This window comes from Chiloscyllium plagiosum, unplaced genomic scaffold (assembly GCF_037043375.1).
Source record: "Chiloscyllium plagiosum isolate Xiang-an unplaced genomic scaffold, Cpla_swu_hap1 HiC_scaffold_9, whole genome shotgun sequence".
NCBI lineage: Eukaryota > Metazoa > Chordata > Chondrichthyes > Orectolobiformes > Hemiscylliidae > Chiloscyllium > Chiloscyllium plagiosum.
The window spans coordinates 102,809,702-102,830,352 of record NW_028270147.1 but is presented as its reverse complement, the minus strand read 5'-3'; the positions used below and the strand labels follow the sequence as shown (position 1 = coordinate 102,830,352).

General features: G+C 47.7%; 1 protein-coding gene across 1 annotated transcript in view; it reads right to left on the bottom strand.

The window, feature by feature from the left end:
- Window positions 1–20,651, bottom strand: part of LOC122554086 (putative voltage-dependent R-type calcium channel subunit alpha-1E) — a 1,472,327-nt gene that overhangs the window by 881,680 nt on the left and 569,996 nt on the right. Inside the window, exons 16-17 of the mRNA XM_087990243.1 lie at window positions 19,812–19,943; window positions 19,585–19,657 (exon numbers count right to left, since the gene is read on the bottom strand). Of these exons, the coding sequence (XP_087846369.1) occupies window positions 19,585–19,657; window positions 19,812–19,943 (205 nt within the window). The remainder of the gene's footprint in view (window positions 1–19,584; window positions 19,658–19,811; window positions 19,944–20,651) is intronic.

Here is a 20,651-nt window from a genome sequence, read left to right as displayed (position 1 = left end):
TCACCATGCTCTGATTAATGTTTAACACAGTCCCCACTCTCTGACTGCTGTTAAACACTGTCACCACGCTCTGATTACTGTTAAACACTGTCCCCACTGTCTGACTGCTGTTAAACACTGTCACCACTCTCTGATTACTGTTAAACACTATCTCCACTCTCCGACTGCTGTTAAACACCGTCCCCACTCTCTGACTGCTGTTAAACACTGTCACCACGCTCTGATTACTGTTAAACACTGTCCCCATGCTCTGACTGCTGTTAAACACTATCAGCATGCTCTGATTACTGTTAAACATCGTCCCCACTCTCTGACTGCTGTTGAACACTGTCACCACGCTCTGATTACTGTTAAACACCGTCCCCACTCTCTGACTGCTGTTAAACACTGTCACCACGCTCTGACTGCTGTTAAACACTGTCCCCACTCTCTGACTGATGTTAAACACTGTCACCACGCTCTGACTGCTGTTAAACACCATCCCCACTCTCTGACTGCTGGTAAAAACTGTCACCACGCTCTGATTACTGTTAAACACCATCCCCACTCTCTGACTGCTGGTAAACACTGTCACCACGCTCTGATTACTGTTAAACACCATCCCCACTCTCTGACTGCTGGTAAACACTGTCACCACGCTCTGATTACTGTTAAACACCATCCCCACTCTCTGACTGCTGGTAAACACTGTCACCACACTCTGATTACTGTTAAAAACCGTCCACGCGCTCTGGCTGCTGTTAAACACTGTCACCATGCTCTGATTAATGTTTAACACAGTCCCCACTCTCTGACTGCTGTTAAACACTGTCACCACGCTCTGATTACTGTTAAACGCTGTGTCCACTCTCTGACTGCTGTTAAACACTGTCACCACAATCTGATTACTGTTAAACACCATCCCCACTCTCTGACTGCTGTTAAACACTGTCCCCACGCTCTGATTACTGTTAAACATCGTCCTCACTCTCTGACTGCTGTTAAACACTGTCACCACGCTCTGACTGCTGTACAACACTGTCACCACTCTCTGACTGCTGCTAAACACTGTCCCCACGTGCTGACTGCTGTTAAACACTGTCACCACGCTCTGATTACTGTTAAACACTGTCCCCACTCTCTGACTGCCGTTAAACATTGTCACCACGCTCTGATTACTGTTAAACACCGTCCCCACTCTCTGACTGCTGTTAAGCACTGTCACCACGCTCTGATTACTGTTAAACACCGTCCCCACTCTCTGACTGCTGTTAAACACTATCACCATGCTCTGATTCCTGTTAAACACCGTCCCCACTCTCAGACTGCTGTTAAACACTGTCACCACGCTATGATTACTGTTAAACACTGTCCCCACTCTCTGACTGCTGTTCAACATTGTCACAACGCTCTGAGTACTGTTAAACACCGTCCCCACTCTCTGACTGCTGTTAAACACTGTCCCCACTCTCTGACTGCTGTTAAACACTGTCCCCACTCTCTGATTACTGTTAAACACTGTCCGCACGCGCTGACTGCTGTTAAACACTGTCCCCACACTCTGATGACTGTTAAACACCATCCCCACTGTCTGACTGCAGTTAAACACAGTCCCCACTCTCTGACTGCTGTTAAACACCATCCCCACTCTCTGACTACTGTTAAACACTGTCCGCACGTGCTGACTGCTGTTAAACACTGTCACCACGCTCTGATTACTGTTAAACACCGTCCCGCTCTCTGACCGCTGTTAAACACTGTCCCCACACTCTGATTACTGTTAAACACCGTCCCCACTGTCTGACTGCTGTTAAACACTGTCCCCACTCTCTGACTGCTGTTAAACACTGTCCCCACTCTCTGATTACTGTTAAACACTGTCCGCACGCGCTGACTGCTGTTAAACACTGTCACCACGCTCTCATTACTGTTAAACACCGTCCCGCTCTCTGACCGCTGTTAAACACTGTCCCCACACTCTGATTACTGTTAAACACCGTCCCCACTGTCTGACTGCTGTTAAACACTGTCCCCACTCTCTGACTGCTGTTAAACACTGTCCCCACTCTCTGACTACTGTTAAACACCGTCCCCACTCTCTTACTGCTGTTAAACACTGTCCCCACTCTCTGACTGCTGTTAAACACTGTCCCCACTCTCTGACTGCTGTTAAACACTGTCCCCACTCTCTGACTGCTGTTAAACACTGTCACCACGCTCTGATTACTGTTAAACACCATCTCCACTCTCTGACAGCTGTTAAACACCGTTCCCACTCTCTGACTGCTGTTAAACACTGTCACCACGCTCTGATTACTGTTAAACACTGTACCCACGCTCTGACTGCTGTTAAACACTATCAGCATGCTCTGATTACTTTTAAACATCATCCTCACTCTCTGACTGGTGTTAAACACTGTCATCATGCTCTGATTACTGTTAAACACCGTCCCCACTCTCTGACTGCTTGCAAGCACTGTCACCACGCTCTGATTACTGTTAAACACCGTCCTCATGCTCTGACTGCTGTTAAACACTGTCACCACGCTCTGATTACTGTTAAACAACGTCCCCACTCTCTGACTGCTGGTAAACACTGTCACCACGCTCTGATTACTGTTAAACACCGTCCTCACGCTCTGACTGCTGTTAAACACTGTCACCACAATCTGATTACTGTCCAACACCGTCCCCACTCTCTGACTGCTGGTAAACACTGTCACCACGCTCTGATTACTGTTAAACACCATCCCCACTCTCTGACTGCTGTTAAACACTGTCACCACAATCTGATTACTGTTAAACACCGTCCCCACTCTCTGACTGCTGTGAAACACTGTCACCACGCTCTGATTACTGTTCAACACCATCCCCACTCTCTGACTGCTGGTAAACACTGTCACCACGCTCTGATTACTGTTAAACACCGTCCTCACGCTCTGACTGCTGTTAAACACTATCACCATGCTCTGATTACTGTTAAACACCGTCCCCACTCTCTGACTGCTGTTAAACACTGTCACCACGCTCTGATTACTGTTAAACACCGTCCCCACTCTCTGACTGCTTGTAAACACTGTCACCACGCTCTGATTACTGTTAAACATCGTCCCCACTCTCTGACTGCTGTTAAACACTGTCCCCACTCTCTGACTGCTGTTAAACACTGTCACCACGCTCTGATTACTGGTAAACACCGTCCCCACTCTCTGACTGCTGTTAAACACTGTCACCACGCTCTGATTACTGTTAAACACCATCCCCATTCTCTGACTGCGGTTAAACACTGTCACCAAACTCTGATTACTGTTAAACACCGTCCACACTCTCTGACTGCTGTTAAACACTGTCACGACGCTCTGATTACTGTTAAACACTGTCACCACTCTCTGACTGCTGTTAAACACTGTCATCACTCTCTGATTACTGTTAAACACCATCCCCACTCTCTGACTGCTGTTAAACACTGTCACCACAATCTGATTACTGTAAAACACCGTCCCCACTCTCTCACTGCTTGTAAACACTGTCACCACGCTCTGATTACTGTTAAACATCGTCCCCACTCTCTGACTGCTGTTAAACACTGTCACCACTCTCTGATTACTGTTAAACACCATCCCCACTCTCTGACTGCTGTTAAACACTGTCACCACAATCTGATTACTGTTAAACACCGTCCCCACTCTCTGACTGCTGTGAAACACTGTCACCACACTCTGATTACTGTTCAACACCGTCCCCACTCTCTGACTGCTGGTCAACACTGTCACCACGCTCTGATTACTGTTAAACACCGTCCGCACACTCTGACTGCTGTTAAACACTATCACCATGCTCTGATTACTGTTAAACACCGTCCCCACTCTCTGACTGCTGTTAAACACTGTCACCACGCTCTGATTACTGTTAAACACCGTCCCCACTCTCTGACTGCTTGTAAACACTGTTACCACGCTCTGATTACTGTTAAACATCGTCCCCACTCTCTGAGTGCTGTTAAACACTGTCACCACGCTCTGATTACTGTTAAACATCGTCCCCACTCTCTGATTACTGTTAAACACCGTCCCCACTCTCTGACTGCTGTTAAACACTGTCCCCACTCTCTGACTCCTGTTGAACACTGTCACCACGCTTTGATTACTGTTAAACACCGTCCCCACTCTCTGACTGCTGTTAAACACTGTCACCACTCTCTGATTACTGTTAAACACCGTCCCCACTGTCTGACTGCTGTTAAACACTGTCACCACTCTCTGATTACTGTTAAACACCATCTCCACTCTCTGACTGCTTGTAAACACTGTCACCATGCTCTGATTACTGTTAAACACCGTCCTCATGCTCTGACTGCTGTTAAACACTATCAACACGCTCTGATTACTGTTAAACACCGTCCCCACTCTCTGACTGCTGTGAAACACTGTCACCACGCTCTGATTACTGTTCAACACCTTCCCCACTCTCTGACTGCTGGTAAACACTGTCACCACGCTCTGATTACTGTTAAACACCGTCCTCACGCTCTGACTGCTGTTCAACACGATCACCATGCTCTGATTACTGTTAAACACCGTCCCCACTCTCTGACTGCTGTTAAACACTGTCCCCAGTCCCTGACTGCTGTTAAACACTGTCCCCACTCTCTGACTGCTGTAAAAAACACTGTCCCCACTCTCTGACTGCTGTTAAACTCTGTCACCACGCTCTGATTACTGTTAAACATCGTCCCCACTCTCTGACTGCTGTTAAACACTGTCCCCGCTCTCTGACTGCTGTTAAACAATGTCCTCACTCTCTGATTACTGTTAAACACCGTCCCCGCTCTCTGACAGCTGCTGAACACCTTCCCCACTTTTTGAAAGCTGTTAAACAGTTTCCACAATCCCTGACTCATGTTAAATATTGTCCCCACTCTCTGACTGCTCTTAAGCACTGTCACCACGATTTGATTACTGTTAAACACCGTCCCCACTCTCTGACTGCTGTAAAACACTGTCCCCACTCTCTGACTGCTCTTAAACACTGTCACCACGCTTTGATTACTGTTAAACACCGTCCCCACTCTCTGACTGCTGTTAAACACTGTCACCACTCTCTGATTACTGTTAAACACCGTCCCCACTGTCTGACTGCTGTTAAACACTGTCACCACGCTCTGATTACTGTTAAACACCATCACCACTCTCTGACTGCTTGTAAACACTGTCACCATGCTCTGATTACTGTTAAACGCCGTCCTCATGCTCTGACTGCTGTTAAACACTATCAACACGCTCTGATTACTGTTAAACATCATCCCCACGCTCTGACTGCTGTTAAACACTGTCACCACGCTCTGATTACTGTTAAACACCGTTCTCACACTCTGACTGCTGTTAAACACTGTCACCACGCTCTGATTACTGTTAAACACCGTCCTCACGCTCTGACTTCTGTTTAACACTATCACCATGCTCTGATTACTGTTAAACACCGTCCCCACTCTCTGACTGCTTGTAAACACTGTCACCACGCTCTGATTACTGTTAAACACCATCCCCACTCTCTGACTGCTGTTAAACACTGTCACCACGCTCTGATTACTGTTAAACACCGTCCCCACTCTCTGACTGCTGTTAAACACTGTCAACACGCTCTGATTACTGTTAAACACCGTCCCCACTCTCTGACTGCTGTTATACACCGTCCCCATTCTCTGACTGCTGTTAAACACCGTCCCCACTCTCCGACTGCCATTAAACACTGTCACCACGCCCTGATTACTGTTAAACACCGTCCCCACTTTCTGACAGCTGTTAAACACTGTCCCCACACTCTGACTGCTGTTAAACACTGTCACCACATTCTGATTACTGTTAAACACTATCCCCACTCTCTGAATGCTGTTAAACACTGTCACCACATTCTGATGACTGTTAAACACCGTCCCCACTCTATGACTGTTGCTAAACACTGTCACCATGCTCTGACTGCTGTTAAACACCATCCCCACTGTCTGACTGCTGTTAAACACTGTCCCCACTCTCTGACTGCTGTTAAACACTGTCCCCACTCTCTGATTACTGTTAAACACTGTCCGCACGCGCTGACTGCTGTTAAACACTGTCACCACGCTCTGATTACTGTTAAACACCGTCCCGCTCTCTGACCGCTGTTAAACACTGTCCCCACACTCTGATGACTGTTAAACACCATCCCCACTGTCTGACTGCAGTTAAACACTGTCCCCACTCTCTGACTGCTGTTAAACACCATCCCCACTCTCTGACTACTGTTAAACACTGTCCGCACGTGCTGACTGCTGTTAAACACTGTCACCACGCTCTGATTACTGTTAAACACCGTCCCGCTCTCTGACCGCTGTTAAACACTGTCCCCACACTCTGATTACTGTTAAACACCGTCCCCACTGTCTGACTGCTGTTAAACACTGTCCCCACTCTCTGACTGCTGTTAAACACTGTCCCCACTCTCTGATTACTGTTAAACACTGTCCGCACGCGCTGACTGCTGTTAAACACTGTCACCACGCTCTCATTACTGTTAAACACCGTCCCGCTCTCTGACCGCTGTTAAACACTGTCCCCACACTCTGATTACTGTTAAACACCGTCCCCACTGTCTGACTGCTGTTAAACACTGTCCCCACTCTCTGACTGCTGTTAAACACTGTCCCCACTCTCTGACTACTGTTAAACACCGTCCCCACTCTCTTACTGCTGTTAAACACTGTCCCCACTCTCTGACTGCTGTTAAACACTGTCCCCACTCTCTGACTACTGTTAAACACGGTCCCCACTCTCTGACTGCTGTTAAACACTGTCACCACGCTCTGATTACTGTTAAACAATGTCACCACGTTCTGATTACTGTTAAACATCATTCCCACTCTCTGATTGCTGTTAAACACAATCTCCACACTCTGACTGCTGTTAAACACTGTCACCACGCTCTGATTACTGTTAAACATCGTCCCCACTCTCTGACTGCTGTTAAACACTGTCACCACGCTCTGATTACTGTTAAACATCATCCCCACTCTCTGACTGCTGTTAAACACTGTCACCACGCTCTGACTGCTGTTAAACACCGTCCCCACTCTCGGACTGCTGTTAAACACTGTCACCACACTCTGATTACTGTTAAACACCATCCCCACTCTCTGACTGCTGTTAAATACTATCAACTTGCTCTGATTACTGCTAAACATCATCCCCACGCTCTGACTGCTGTTAAACACTGTCACCACGCTCTGACTGCTGTTAAACACTATCACCACGCTCTGATTACTGTTAAACACCATCCCCACTCTCTGACTGCTGTTAAACACTGTCACCACGCTCTGATTACTGTTAAACACCGTCCCCACTCTCTGACTGCTGTTAAACACCGTCCCCACTCTCTGACTGCTGTTAAACACTGTCACCACGCTCTGATTACTGTTAAACACCGTCCTCACTCTCTGACTGCTGTTAAACACTGTCACCATGCTCTGATTACTGTTAAACACTGTCCCCACTCTCTGACTGCTGTTAAACACTGTCACCACGCTCTGATTACTGTTAAACACCGTCCCCACTCTCTGACTGCTGTTAAACACTATCACCATGCTCTGATTCCTGTTAAACACTGTCCCCACTCTCTGACTGCTGTTAAACACCGTCACCACGCTCTGATTACTGTTAAAAACCGTCCCCGCTCTCTGACTGCTGTTTCACACTGTCACCACGCTCTGATTACTGTTAAACACCGTCCCCACTCTCTGACTGCTGTTAAACACCGTCCCCACGCTCTGACTGCTGTTAAATACTATCAACTTGCTCTGATTACTGTTAAACATCATCCCCACGCTCTGCCTGCTGTTAAACACTGTCACCACGCTCTGACTGCTGTTAAACACTATCACCATGCTCTGATTACTGTTAAACACCATCCCCACTCTCTGACTGCTGTTAAACACTGTCACCACGCTCTGATTACTGTTAAACACCGTCCCCACTCTCTGACTGCTGTTATACACCGTCCCCATTCTCTGACTGCTGTTAAACGCCGTCCCCACTGTCCGACTGCCATTAAACACTTGTCACCACGCTCTGATTACTGTTAAACACCGTCCCCACTCTCTGACTGCTGTTATACACTGTCCCCATTCTCTGACTGCTGTTAAACGCCGTCCCCACTGTCCGACTGCCATTAAACACTGTCACCACGCTCTGATTACTGTTAAAAACTATCCTCACTCTCTGCCTGCTGTTAAACACCGTCCCACTCTCTGACTGCTGTTAAACACCGTCCCCACTCTCTGACTGCTGTTAAACACTGTCACCACGCTCTGATTACTGTTAAACACCGTCCCTGCTCTCTGACTGCTGTTTCACACTGTCACCACGCTCTGATTACTGTTAAACATCATCCCCACTCTCTGACTGCTGTTAAACACTGTCACCACGCTCTGACTGCTGTTAAACACCGTCCCCACTCTCGGACTGCTGTTAAACACTGTCACCACGCTCTGATTACTGTTAAACACCATCCCCACTCTCTGACTGCTGTTAAACACTGTCACCAAACTCTGATTACTGTTAAACACCGTCCACACTCTCTGACTGCTGTTAAACACTGTCACCACGCTCTGATTACTGTTAAACACTGTCACCACTCTCTGACTGCTGTTAAACACTGTCACCACGCTCTGACTGCTGTTAAACACCGTCCCCACTCTCGGACTGCTGTTAAACACTGTCACCACACTCTGATTACTGTTAAACACCATCCCCACGCTCTGACTGCTGTTAAATACTAACAACTTGCTCTGATTACTGTTAAACATCATCCCCACGGTCTGACTGCTGTTAAACATTGTCACCACGCTCTGACTGCTGTTAAACACTATCACCATGCTCTGATTACTGTTAAACACCATCCCCACTCTCTGACTGCTGTCAAACACTGTCACCACGCTCTGATTACTGTTAAACACCGTCCCACTCTCTGACTGCTGTTAAACACTGTCACCACGCTCTGATTCCTGTTAAACACTGTCCGCACTCTCTGACCGCTGGTAAACACTGTCACCACGCTCTGGTTACTGTTAAACACTGTCCCCACGCTCTGACTGCTGTTAAACACTGTCACCATGCTCAGATTACTATTAAACACTGTCACCACGCTCTGACACCTGTTAAACACTGTCCCCACTCTCTGATGACTGTACAAAAACGGTCCCCACTCTCTGACTGCTGGTAAACACTGTCACCATGCTCTGATTACTGTTAAACATCGTCCCCACGCTCTGACTGCTGGTAAACACTGTCCCCACGCTCTGATTACTGTTAAACATCGTCCCCACGCTCTGACTGCTGGTAAACACTGTCCCCACGCTCTGACTGCTGTTAAACACTATCAGCATGCTCTGATTACTGTTAAACATCGTCCCCACTCTCTGACTGCTGTTAAACACTGTCACCACGCTCTGATTACTGTTAAACACTGTCACCACTCTCTGACTGCTGTTAAAAACTGTCACCACTCTCTGACTGCTGTTAAACACTGTCACCACGCTCTGATTATTGTTAAACACTGTCCCCACTCTCTGACTGCTGTTAAACACTATCACCATGCTCTGATTCCTGTTAAACACTGTCCCCACTCTCTGACTGCTGTTAAACACTGTCACCACGCTCTGATTACTGTAAAAAACCGTCCCCGCTCTCTGACTGCTGTTTCACACTGTCACCACGCTCTGATTGCTGTTAAACACCGTCCCTGCTCTCTGACTGCTGTTTCACACTGTCACCACGCTCTGATTACTGTTAAACATCATCCCCACTCTCTGACTGCTGTTAAACACTGTCACCACGCTCTGACTGCTGTTAAACACCGTCCCCACTCTCGGACTGCTGTTAAACACTGTCACCACACTCTGATTACTGTTAAACACCGTCCCCACGCTCTGACTGCTGTTAAATACTATCAACTTGCTCTGATTACTGTTAAACATCATCCCCACGGTCTGACTGCTGTTAAACATTGTCACCACGCTCTGACTGCTGTTAAACACTATCACCATGCTCTGATTACTGTTAAACACCATCCCCACTCTCTGACTGCTGTCAAACACTGTCACCATGCTCTGATTACTGTTCAACACCGTCCCCACTCTCTGACTGCTGTTAAACACTGTCACCACGCTCTGATTACTGTTAAACACCGTCCCACTCTCTGACTGCTGTTAAACACTGTCACCATGCTCTGATTACTATTAAACACTGTCACCACGCTCTGACACCTGTTAAACACTGTCCCCACTCTCTGATGACTGTACAAAAACGGTCCCCACTCTCTGACTGCTGGTAAACACTGTCACCATGCTCTGATTACTGTTAAACATCGTCCCCACGCTCTGACTGCTGGTAAAAACTGTCCCCACTCTCTGACTCCTGTTGAACACTGTCACCACGCTTTGATTACTGTTAAACACCGTCCCCACTCTCTGACTGCTGTTAAACACTGTCACCACTCTCTGATTACTGTTAAACACCGTCCCCACTGTCTGACTGCTGTTAAACACTGTCACCACTCTCTGATTACTGTTAAACACCATCTCCACTCTCTGACTGCTTGTAAACACTGTCACCATGCTCTGATTACTGTTAAACACCGTCCTCATGCTCTGACTGCTGTTAAACACTATCAACACGCTCTGATTACTGTTAAACACCGTCCCCACTCTCTGACTGCTGTGAAACACTGTCACCACGCTCTGATTACTGTTAAACACCGTCCTCACGCTCTGACTGCTGTTCAACACGATCACCATGCTCTGATTACTGTTAAACACCGTCCCCACTCTCTGACTGCTGTTAAACACTGTCCCCAGTCCCTGACTGCTGTTAAACACTGTCCCCACTCTCTGACTGCTGTAAAAAACACTGTCCCCACTCTCTGACTGCTGTTAAACTCTGTCACCACGCTCTGATTACTGTTAAACATCGTCCCCACTCTCTGACTGCTGTTAAACACTGTCCCCGCTCTCTGACTGCTGTTAAACAATGTCCTCACTCTCTGATTACTGTTAAACACCGTCCCCGCTCTCTGACAGCTGCTGAACACCTTCCCCACTTTTTGAAAGCTGTTAAACAGTTTCCACAATCCCTGACTCATGTTAAATATTGTCCCCACTCTCTGACTGCTCTTAAGCACTGTCACCACGATTTGATTACTGTTAAACACTGTCCCCACTCTCTGACTGCTGTAAAACACTGTCCCCACTCTCTGACTGCTCTTAAACACTGTCACCACGCTTTGATTACTGTTAAACACCGTCCCCACTCTCTGACTGCTGTTAAACACTGTCACCACTCTCTGATTACTGTTAAACACCGTCCCCACTGTCTGACTGCTGTTAAACACTGTCACCACGCTCTGATTACTGTTAAACACCATCACCACTCTCTGACTGCTTGTAAACACTGACACCATGCTCTGATTACTGTTAAACGCCGTCCTCATGCTCTGACTGCTGTTAAACACTATCAACACGCTCTGATTACTGTTAAACATCATCCCCACGCTCTGACTGCTGTTAAACACTGTCACCACGCTCTGATTACTGTTAAACACCGTTCTCACACTCTGACTGCTGTTAAACACTGTCACCACGCTCTGATTACTGTTAAACACCGTCCTCACGCTCTGACTTCTGTTTAACACTATCACCATGCTCTGATTACTGTTAAACACCGTCCCCACTCTCTGACTGCTTGTAAACACTGTCACCACGCTCTGATTACTGTTAAACACCATCCCCACTCTCTGACTGCTGTTAAACACTGTCACCACGCTCTGATTACTGTTAAACACCGTCCCCACTCTCTGACTGCTGTTAAACACTGTCAACACGCTCTGATTACTGTTAGACACCGTCCCCACTCTCTGACTGCTGTTATACACCGTCCCCATTCTCTGACTGCTGTTAAACACCGTCCCCACTCTCCGACTGCCATTAAACACTGTCACCACGCCCTGATTACTGTTAAACACCGTCCCCACTTTCTGACAGCTGTTAAACACTGTCCCCACACTCTGACTGCTGTTAAACACTGTCACCACATTCTGATTACTGTTAAACACTATCCCCACTCTCTGAATGCTGTTAAACACTGTCACCACATTCTGATGACTGTTAAACACCGTCCCCACTCTATGACTGTTGCTAAACACTGTCACCATGCTCTGACTGCTGTTAAACACCATCCCCACTGTCTGACTGCTGTTAAACACTGTCACCACTCTCTGACTCCTGTTAAACACTGTCCCCACTCTCTGATTACTGTTAAACACTGTCCGCACGCGCTGACTGCTGTTAAACACTGTCACCACGCTCTGATTACTGTTAAACACCGTCCCGCTCTCTGACCGCTGTTAAACACTGTCCCCACACTCTGATGACTGTTAAACACCATCCCCACTGTCTGACTGCAGTTAAACACTGTCCCCACTCTCTGACTGCTGTTAAACACCATCCCCACTCTCTGACTACTGTTAAACACTGTCCGCACGTGCTGACTGCTGTTAAACACTGTCACCACGCTCTGATTACTGTTAAACACCGTCCCGCTCTCTGACCGCTGTCAAACACTGTCCCCACACTCTGATTACTGTTAAACACCGTCCCCACTGTCTGACTGCTGTTAAACACTGTCCCCACTCTCTGACTGCTGTTAAACACTGTCCCCACTCTCTGATTACTGTTAAACACTGTCCGCACGCGCTGACTGCTGTTAAACACTGTCACCACGCTCTCATTACTGTTAAACACCGTCCCGCTCTCTGACCGCTGTTAAACACTGTCCCCACACTCTGATTACTGTTAAACACCGTCCCCACTGTCTGACTGCTGTTAAACACTGTCCCCACTCTCTGACTGCTGTTAAACACTGTCCCCACTCTCTGACTACTGTTAAACACCGTCCCCACTCTCTGACTACTGTTAAACACGGTCCCCACTCTCTGACTGCTGTTAAACACTGTCACCACGCTCTGATTACTGTTAAACAATGTCACCACGTTCTGATTACTGTTAAACATCATTCCCACTCTCTGATTGCTGTTAAACACAATCTCCACTCTCTGACTGCTGTTAAACACTGTCACCACGCTCTGATTACTGTTAAACATCGTCCCCACTCTCTGACTGCTGTTAAACACTGTCACCACGCTCTGATTACTGTTAAACATCATCCCCACTCTCTGACTGCTGTTAAACACTGTCACCACGCTCTGACTGCTGTTAAACACCGTCCCCACTCTCGGACTGCTGTTAAACACTGTCACCACACTCTGATTACTGTTAAACACCGTCCCCACGCTCTGACTGCTGTTAAATACTATCAACTTGCTCTGATTACTGTTAAACATCATCCCCACGCTCTGACTGCTGTTAAACAATGTCACCACGCTCTGACTGCTGTTAAACACTATCACCATGCTCTGATTACTGTTAAACACCATCCCCACTCTCTGACTGCTGTTAAACACTGTCACCACGCTCTGATTACTGTTAAACACCGTCCCCACTCTCTGACTGCTGTTAAACACCGTCCCCACTCTCTGACTGCTGTTAAACACTGTCACCACGCTCTGATTACTGTTAAACACCGTCCTCACTCTCTGACTGCTGTTAAACACTGTCACCATGCTCTGATTACTGTTAAACACTGTCCCCACTCTCTGACTGCTGTTAAACACTGTCACCACGCTCTGATTACTGTTAAACACCGTCCCCACTCTCTGACTGCTGTTAAACACTATCACCATGCTCTGATTCCTGTTAAACACTGTCCCCACTCTCTGACTGCTGTTAAACACCGTCACCACGCTCTGATTACTGTTAAAAACCGTCCCCGCTCTCTGACTGCTGTTTCACACTGTCACCACGCTCTGATTACTGTTAAACACCGTCCCCACTCTCTGACTGCTGTTAAACACCGTCCCCACGCTCTGACTGCTGTTAAATACTATCAACTTGCTCTGATTACTGTTAAACATCATCCCCACGCTCTGCCTGCTGTTAAACACTGTCACCACGCTCTGACTGCTGTTAAACACTATCACCATGCTCTGATTACTGTTAAACACCATCCCCACTCTCTGACTGCTGTTAAACACTGTCACCACGCTCTGATTACTGTTAAACACCGTCCCCACTCTCTGACTGCTGTTATACACCGTCCCCATTCTCTGACTGCTGTTAAACGCCGTCCCCACTGTCCGACTGCCATTAAACACTTGTCACCACGCTCTGATTACTGTTAAACACCGTCCCCACTCTCTGACTGCTGTTATACACCGTCCCCATTCTCTGACTGCTGTTAAACGCCGTCCCCACTGTCCGACTGCCATTAAACACTGTCACCACGCTCTGATTACTGTTAAACACTATCCTCACTCTCTGCCTGCTGTTAAACACCGTCCCACTCTCTGACTGCTGTTAAACACCGTCCCCACTCTCTGACTGCTGTTAAACACTGTCACCACGCTCTGATTACTGTTAAACACCGTCCCTGCTCTCTGACTGCTGTTTCACACTGTCACCACGCTCTGATTACTGTTAAACATCATCCCCACTCTCTGACTGCTGTTAAACACTGTCACCACGCTCTGACTGCTGTTAAACACCGTCCCCACTCTCGGACTGCTGTTAAACACTGTCACCACGCTCTGATTACTGTTAAACACCATCCCCACTCTCTGACTGCTGTTAAACACTGTCACCAAACTCTGATTACTGTTAAACACCGTCCACACTCTCTGACTGCTGTTAAACACTGTCACCACGCTCTGATTACTGTTAAACACTGTCACCACTCTCTGACTGCTGTTAAACACTGTCACCACGCTCTGACTGCTGTTAAACACCGTCCCCACTCTCGGACTGCTGTTAAACACTGTCACCACACTCTGATTACTGTTAAACACCGTCCCCACGCTCTGACTGCTGTTAAATACTATCAACTTGCTCTGATTACTGTTAAACATCATCCCCACGGTCTGACTGCTGTTAAACATTGTCACCACGCTCTGACTGCTGTTAAACACTATCACCATGCTCTGATTACTGTTAAACACCATCCCCACTCTCTGACTGCTGTCAAACATTGTCACCACGCTCTGATTACTGTTAAACACCGTCCCACTCTCTGACTGCTGTTAAACACTGTCACCACGCTCTGATTCCTGTTAAACACTGTCCGCACTCTCTGACCGCTGGTAAACACTGTCACCACGCTCTGGTTACTGTTAAACACTGTCCCCACGCTCTGACTGCTGTTAAACACTGTCACCATGCTCAGATTACTATTAAACACTGTCACCACGCTCTGACACCTGTTAAACACTGTCCCCACTCTCTGATGACTGTACAAAAACGGTCCCCACTCTCTGACTGCTGGTAAACACTGTCACCACGCTCTGATTACTGTTAAACATCGTCCCCACGCTCTGACTGCTGGTAAACACTGTCCCCACGCTCTGATTACTGTTAAACATCGTCCCCACACTCTGACTGCTGGTAAACACTGTCCCCACGCTCTGACTGCTGTTAAACACTATCAGCATGCTCTGATTACTGTTAAACATCGTCCCCACTCTCTGACTGCTGTTAAACACTGTCACCACGCTCTGATTACTGTTAAACACTGTCACCACTCTCTGACTGCTGTTAAACACTGTCACCACTCTCTGACTGCTGTTAAACACTGTCACCACGCTCTGATTATTGTTAAACACTGTCCCCACTCTCTGACTGCTGTTAAACACTATCACCATGCTCTGATTCCTGTTAAACACTGTCCCCACTCTCTGACTGCTGTTAAACACTGTCACCACGCTCTGATTACTGTAAAAAACCGTCCCCGCTCTCTGACTGCTGTTTCACACTGTCACCACGCTCTGATTACTGTTAAACACGGTCCCTGCTCTCTGACTGCTGTTTCACACTGTCACCACGCTCTGATTACTGTTAAACATCATCCCCACTCTCTGACTGCTGTTAAACACTGTCACCACGCTCTGACTGCTGTTAAACACCGTCCCCACTCTCGGACTGCTGTTAAACACTGTCACCACACTCTGATTACTGTTAAACACCGTCCCCACGCTCTGACTGCTGTTAAATACTATCAACTTGCTCTGATTACTGTTAAACATCATCCCCACGGTCTGACTGCTGTTAAACATTGTCACCACGCTCTGACTGCTGTTAAACACTATCACCATGCTCTGATTACTGTTAAAAACCATCCCCACTCTCTGACTGCTGTCAAACACTGTCACCATGCTCTGATTACTGTTAAACACCGTCCCCACTCTCTGACTGCTGTTAAACACTGTCACCACGCTCTGATTACTGTTAAACACCGTCCCACTCTCTGACTGCTGTTAAACACTGTCACCACGCTCTGATTCCTGTTAAACACTGTCCGCACTCTCTGACCGCTGGTAAACACTGTCACCACGCTCTGGTTACTGTTAAACACTGTCCCCACGCTCTGACTGCTGTTAAACACTGTCACCATGCTCTGATTAATATTAAACACTGTCACCACGCTCTGACACCTGTTAAACACTGTCCCCACTCTCTGATGACTGTACAAAAACGGTCCCCACTCTCTGACTGCTGGTAAACACTGTCACCATGCTCTGATTACTGTTAAACATCGTCCCCACGCTCTGACTGCTGTTAAACACTATCAGCATGCTCTGATTACTGTTAAACATCGTCCCCACTCTCTGACTGCTGTTAAACACTGTCACCACGCTCTGATTACTGTTAAACACCGTCCCCACTCTCTAACTGCTGTTAAACACCGTCACCACGCTCTGATTACTGTTAAACACCATCCCCACTCTCTGACTGCTGTTAAACACTGTCACCAAACTCTGATTACTGTTAAACACCGTCCACACTCTCTGACTGCTGTTAAACACTGTCACCACGCTCTGATTACTGTTAAACACTGTCACCACTCTCTGACTGCTGTTAAACACTGTCACCACGCTCTGACTGCTGTTAAACACCGTCCCCACTCTCGGACTGCTGTTAAACACTGTCACCACACTCTGATTACTGTTAAACACCGTCCCCACGCTCTGACTGCTGTTAAATACTATCAACTTGCTCTGATTACTGTTAAACATCATCCCCACGGTCTGACTGCTGTTAAACATTGTCACCACGCTCTGACTGCTGTTAAACACTATCACCATGCTCTGATTACTGTTAAACACCATCCCCACTCTCTGACTGCTGTCAAACACTGTCACCACGCTCTGATTCCTGTTAAACACTGTCCGCACTCTCTGACCGCTGGTAAACACTGTCACCACGCTCTGGTTACTGTTAAACACTGTCCCCACGCTCTGACTGCTGTTAAACACTGTCACCATGCTCTGATTACTATTAAACACTGTCACCACGCTCTGACACCTGTTAAACACTGTCCCCACTCTCTGATGACTGTACAAAAACAGTCCCCACTCTCTGACTGCTGGTAAACACTGTCACCACGCTCTGATTACTGTTAAACATCGTCCCCACGCTCTGACTGCTGGTAAACACTGTCCCCACGCTCTGATTACTGTTAAACATTGTCCCCACACTCTGACTGCTGGTAAACACTGTCCCCACGCTCTGACTGCTGTTAAACACTATCAGCATGCTCTGATTACTGTTAAACATCGTCCCCACTCTCTGACTGCTGTTAAACACTGTCACCACGCTCTGATTACTGTTAAACACCGTCCCCACTCTCTGACTGCTGTTAAACACTGTCACCACGCTCTGATTACTGTTAAACACCATCCTCACTCTCTGACTGCTGTTAAACACTGTCACCAAACTCTGATTACTGTTAAACACCGTCCACACTCTCTGACTGCTGTTAAACACTGTCACCACGCTCTGATTACTGTTAAACACTGTCACCACTCTCTGACTGCTGTTAAACACTGTCACCACTCTCTGACTGCTGTTAAACACTGTCACCACGCTCTGATTACTGTTAAACACCGTCCCTGCTCTCTGACTGCTGTTTCACACTGTCACCACATTCTGATTACTGTTAAACATCATCCCCACTCTCTGACTGCTGTTAAACACTGTCACCACGCTCTGACTGCTGTTAAACACCGTCCCCACTCTCGGACTGCTGTTAAACACTGTCACCACACTCTGATTACTGTTAAACACCGTCCCCACGCTCTGACTGCTGTTAAATACTATCAACTTGCTCTGATTACTGTTAAACATCATCCCCACGCTCTGACTGCTGTTAAACACTGTCACCACGCTCTGCTGTTAAACACTATCACCATGCTCTGATTACTGTTAAACACCATCCCCACTCTCTGACTGCTGTTAAACACTGTCACCACGCTCTGATTACTGTTAAACACCGTCCCCACTCTCTGACTGCTGTTAAACACCGTCCCCACTCTCTGACTGCTGTTAAACACTGTCACCACGCTCTGATTACTGTTAAACACCGTCCCCACTCTCTGACTGCTGTTAAACACTGTCACCACGCTCTGATTACTGTTAAACACTGTCCCCACTCTCTGACTGCTGTTAAACACTGTCACCACGCTCTGATTACTGTTAAACACCGTCCCCACTCTCTGACTGCTGTTAAACACTGTCACCACGCTCTGATTACTGTTAAACACTGTTCCCACTCTCTGACTGCTGTTAAACACCATCCCCACGCTCTGATTCCGGTTAAACACTGTCCCCACTCTCTGACTGCTGTTAAACACTGTCACCACGCTCTGATTACTGTTAAAAACCGTCCCCGCTCTCTGACTGCTGTTTCACACTGTCACCATGCTCTGATTACTGTTAAACACCATCCCCACTCTCTGACTGCTGTTAAACACTGTCACCACTCTCTGACTGCTGTTAAACACTATCACCATGCTCTGATTACTATTAAACACCGTCCCCACTCTCTGACTGCTGTTAAACACTGTCAAAATGCTCTGATTACTGTTAAACACCATCCCCACTCTCTGACTGCAGTTAAACACTGTCACCATGCTCTGATTACTGTTAAACACCGTCCCCACTCTCTGACTGCTGTTAAACACTGTCACCACGCTCTGATTACTGTTAAACACCGTCCCCACTCTCTGACTGCTGTTAAACACTGTCACCATGCTCTGATTACTGTTAAACACCGTCCCCACTCTCTGACTGCTGTTAAACACTGTCACCACGCTCTGATTACTGTTAAACACCATCCCCACTCTCTGATTGCCATTAATGACCGTTTCGCTCTCTGAGTGCACTTGAACTTTGCCCCTTTAAACACCTTCACTGTTCTGTGACTGCTGTTACACATGGCCCCCGCACTCTCTCTGTTATTAATCATCATCACTGCTGTTGCCTGACTTCACTATGTGTGAGCCATACAGATACTAAGTCATTTTGTGCAGTTTTCTCGCTTCAACTCTAAGATGCTCCCCTCTCTGCTCTCCTCTGACGTATTTCCGTTTTGACATGCCATTGAGCTTAACCTTCACTCTGGCAGTTGGTCATACCTGAAACACTGTGATGATCGCAGCGGGAAAGGTGTCAAAGTTGGTTGGCGGGGTGCCATCCTCGAAGTTGAACCTGGGGAGAAAGTGAAGAAGTGGAATGGTCATGTCCGACCCAGAGGGGAAACCGTGCCAGTCTGCGATTTTTAACAGTGAGAAAATATAACAGTGAGTGGTGTCGACCAAATTGAGTGCATCGTTGGAGGGTAAAGTGTGTGGGCGATACTCACTGTCCGCCAAAGAGCTGCATCCCCAGCAGTGCAAACACAACGATGAAGAGAAAGAGAAGGAACAGCAGACTGATGATGGATTTCATTGAACTCATTAAGGAAACTACCAGGTTACGCAGTGATGCCCAGTACCTGAGGAACGTCAAGGGAAGGCATTATCAGAGGCACGTAGAGCACAGTGAGGATCATACAAAATATAAACTTGCTGCTCACACCCGTGGGAAACCAGTGAGGAACTAGTGCCGGTGATTGGGGGGAATCTAGTGAGGGGCCGGTGCCAGTCTCTGTGTGGGGAGACCAGTGAGGAGCCGGTACTTGAGTCTTTGTGGGAAAACCAATGAGAGTCTGGTACCAGTGTCCATATGGGGAAACCAGTGAGGAGCTGGGGCTAGTGTCTGTGTGGGGAAACCAGTGAGGAGCTGGGGCCAGCCTCTGTGTGGGGAAACCAGTGAGGAGCTGGGGCCAGTCTCTGTGTGGGGAAACCAGTGAGGAGCTGGGGCTAGCCTCTGTGTGGGGAAACCAGTGAGGAGCTGGGGCTAGCCTCTGTGTGGGGAAACCAGTGAGGAGCTGGGGCTAGCCTCTGTGTGGGGAAACCAGTGAAGAGCTGGGGCTAGCCTCTGCATGGGGAAACCCCCTCAGTAAGGAGATGGACCAGTGTCTGTGTGGAGAAACCAGTGAGGAGCTAGTACCAGTGTCTGTGTGGGGAACTGTGTGGTGGGTAAGGCAGTTAAATATTCCTCCTGTGGAATGTGGGAAGCAAGGGTCACCACTAATGTCCCCATTGACTTCCTCTGTGGGAAGTGCACCCAACTCCAATTCCTCGAAAACTCCCGCTTTAGG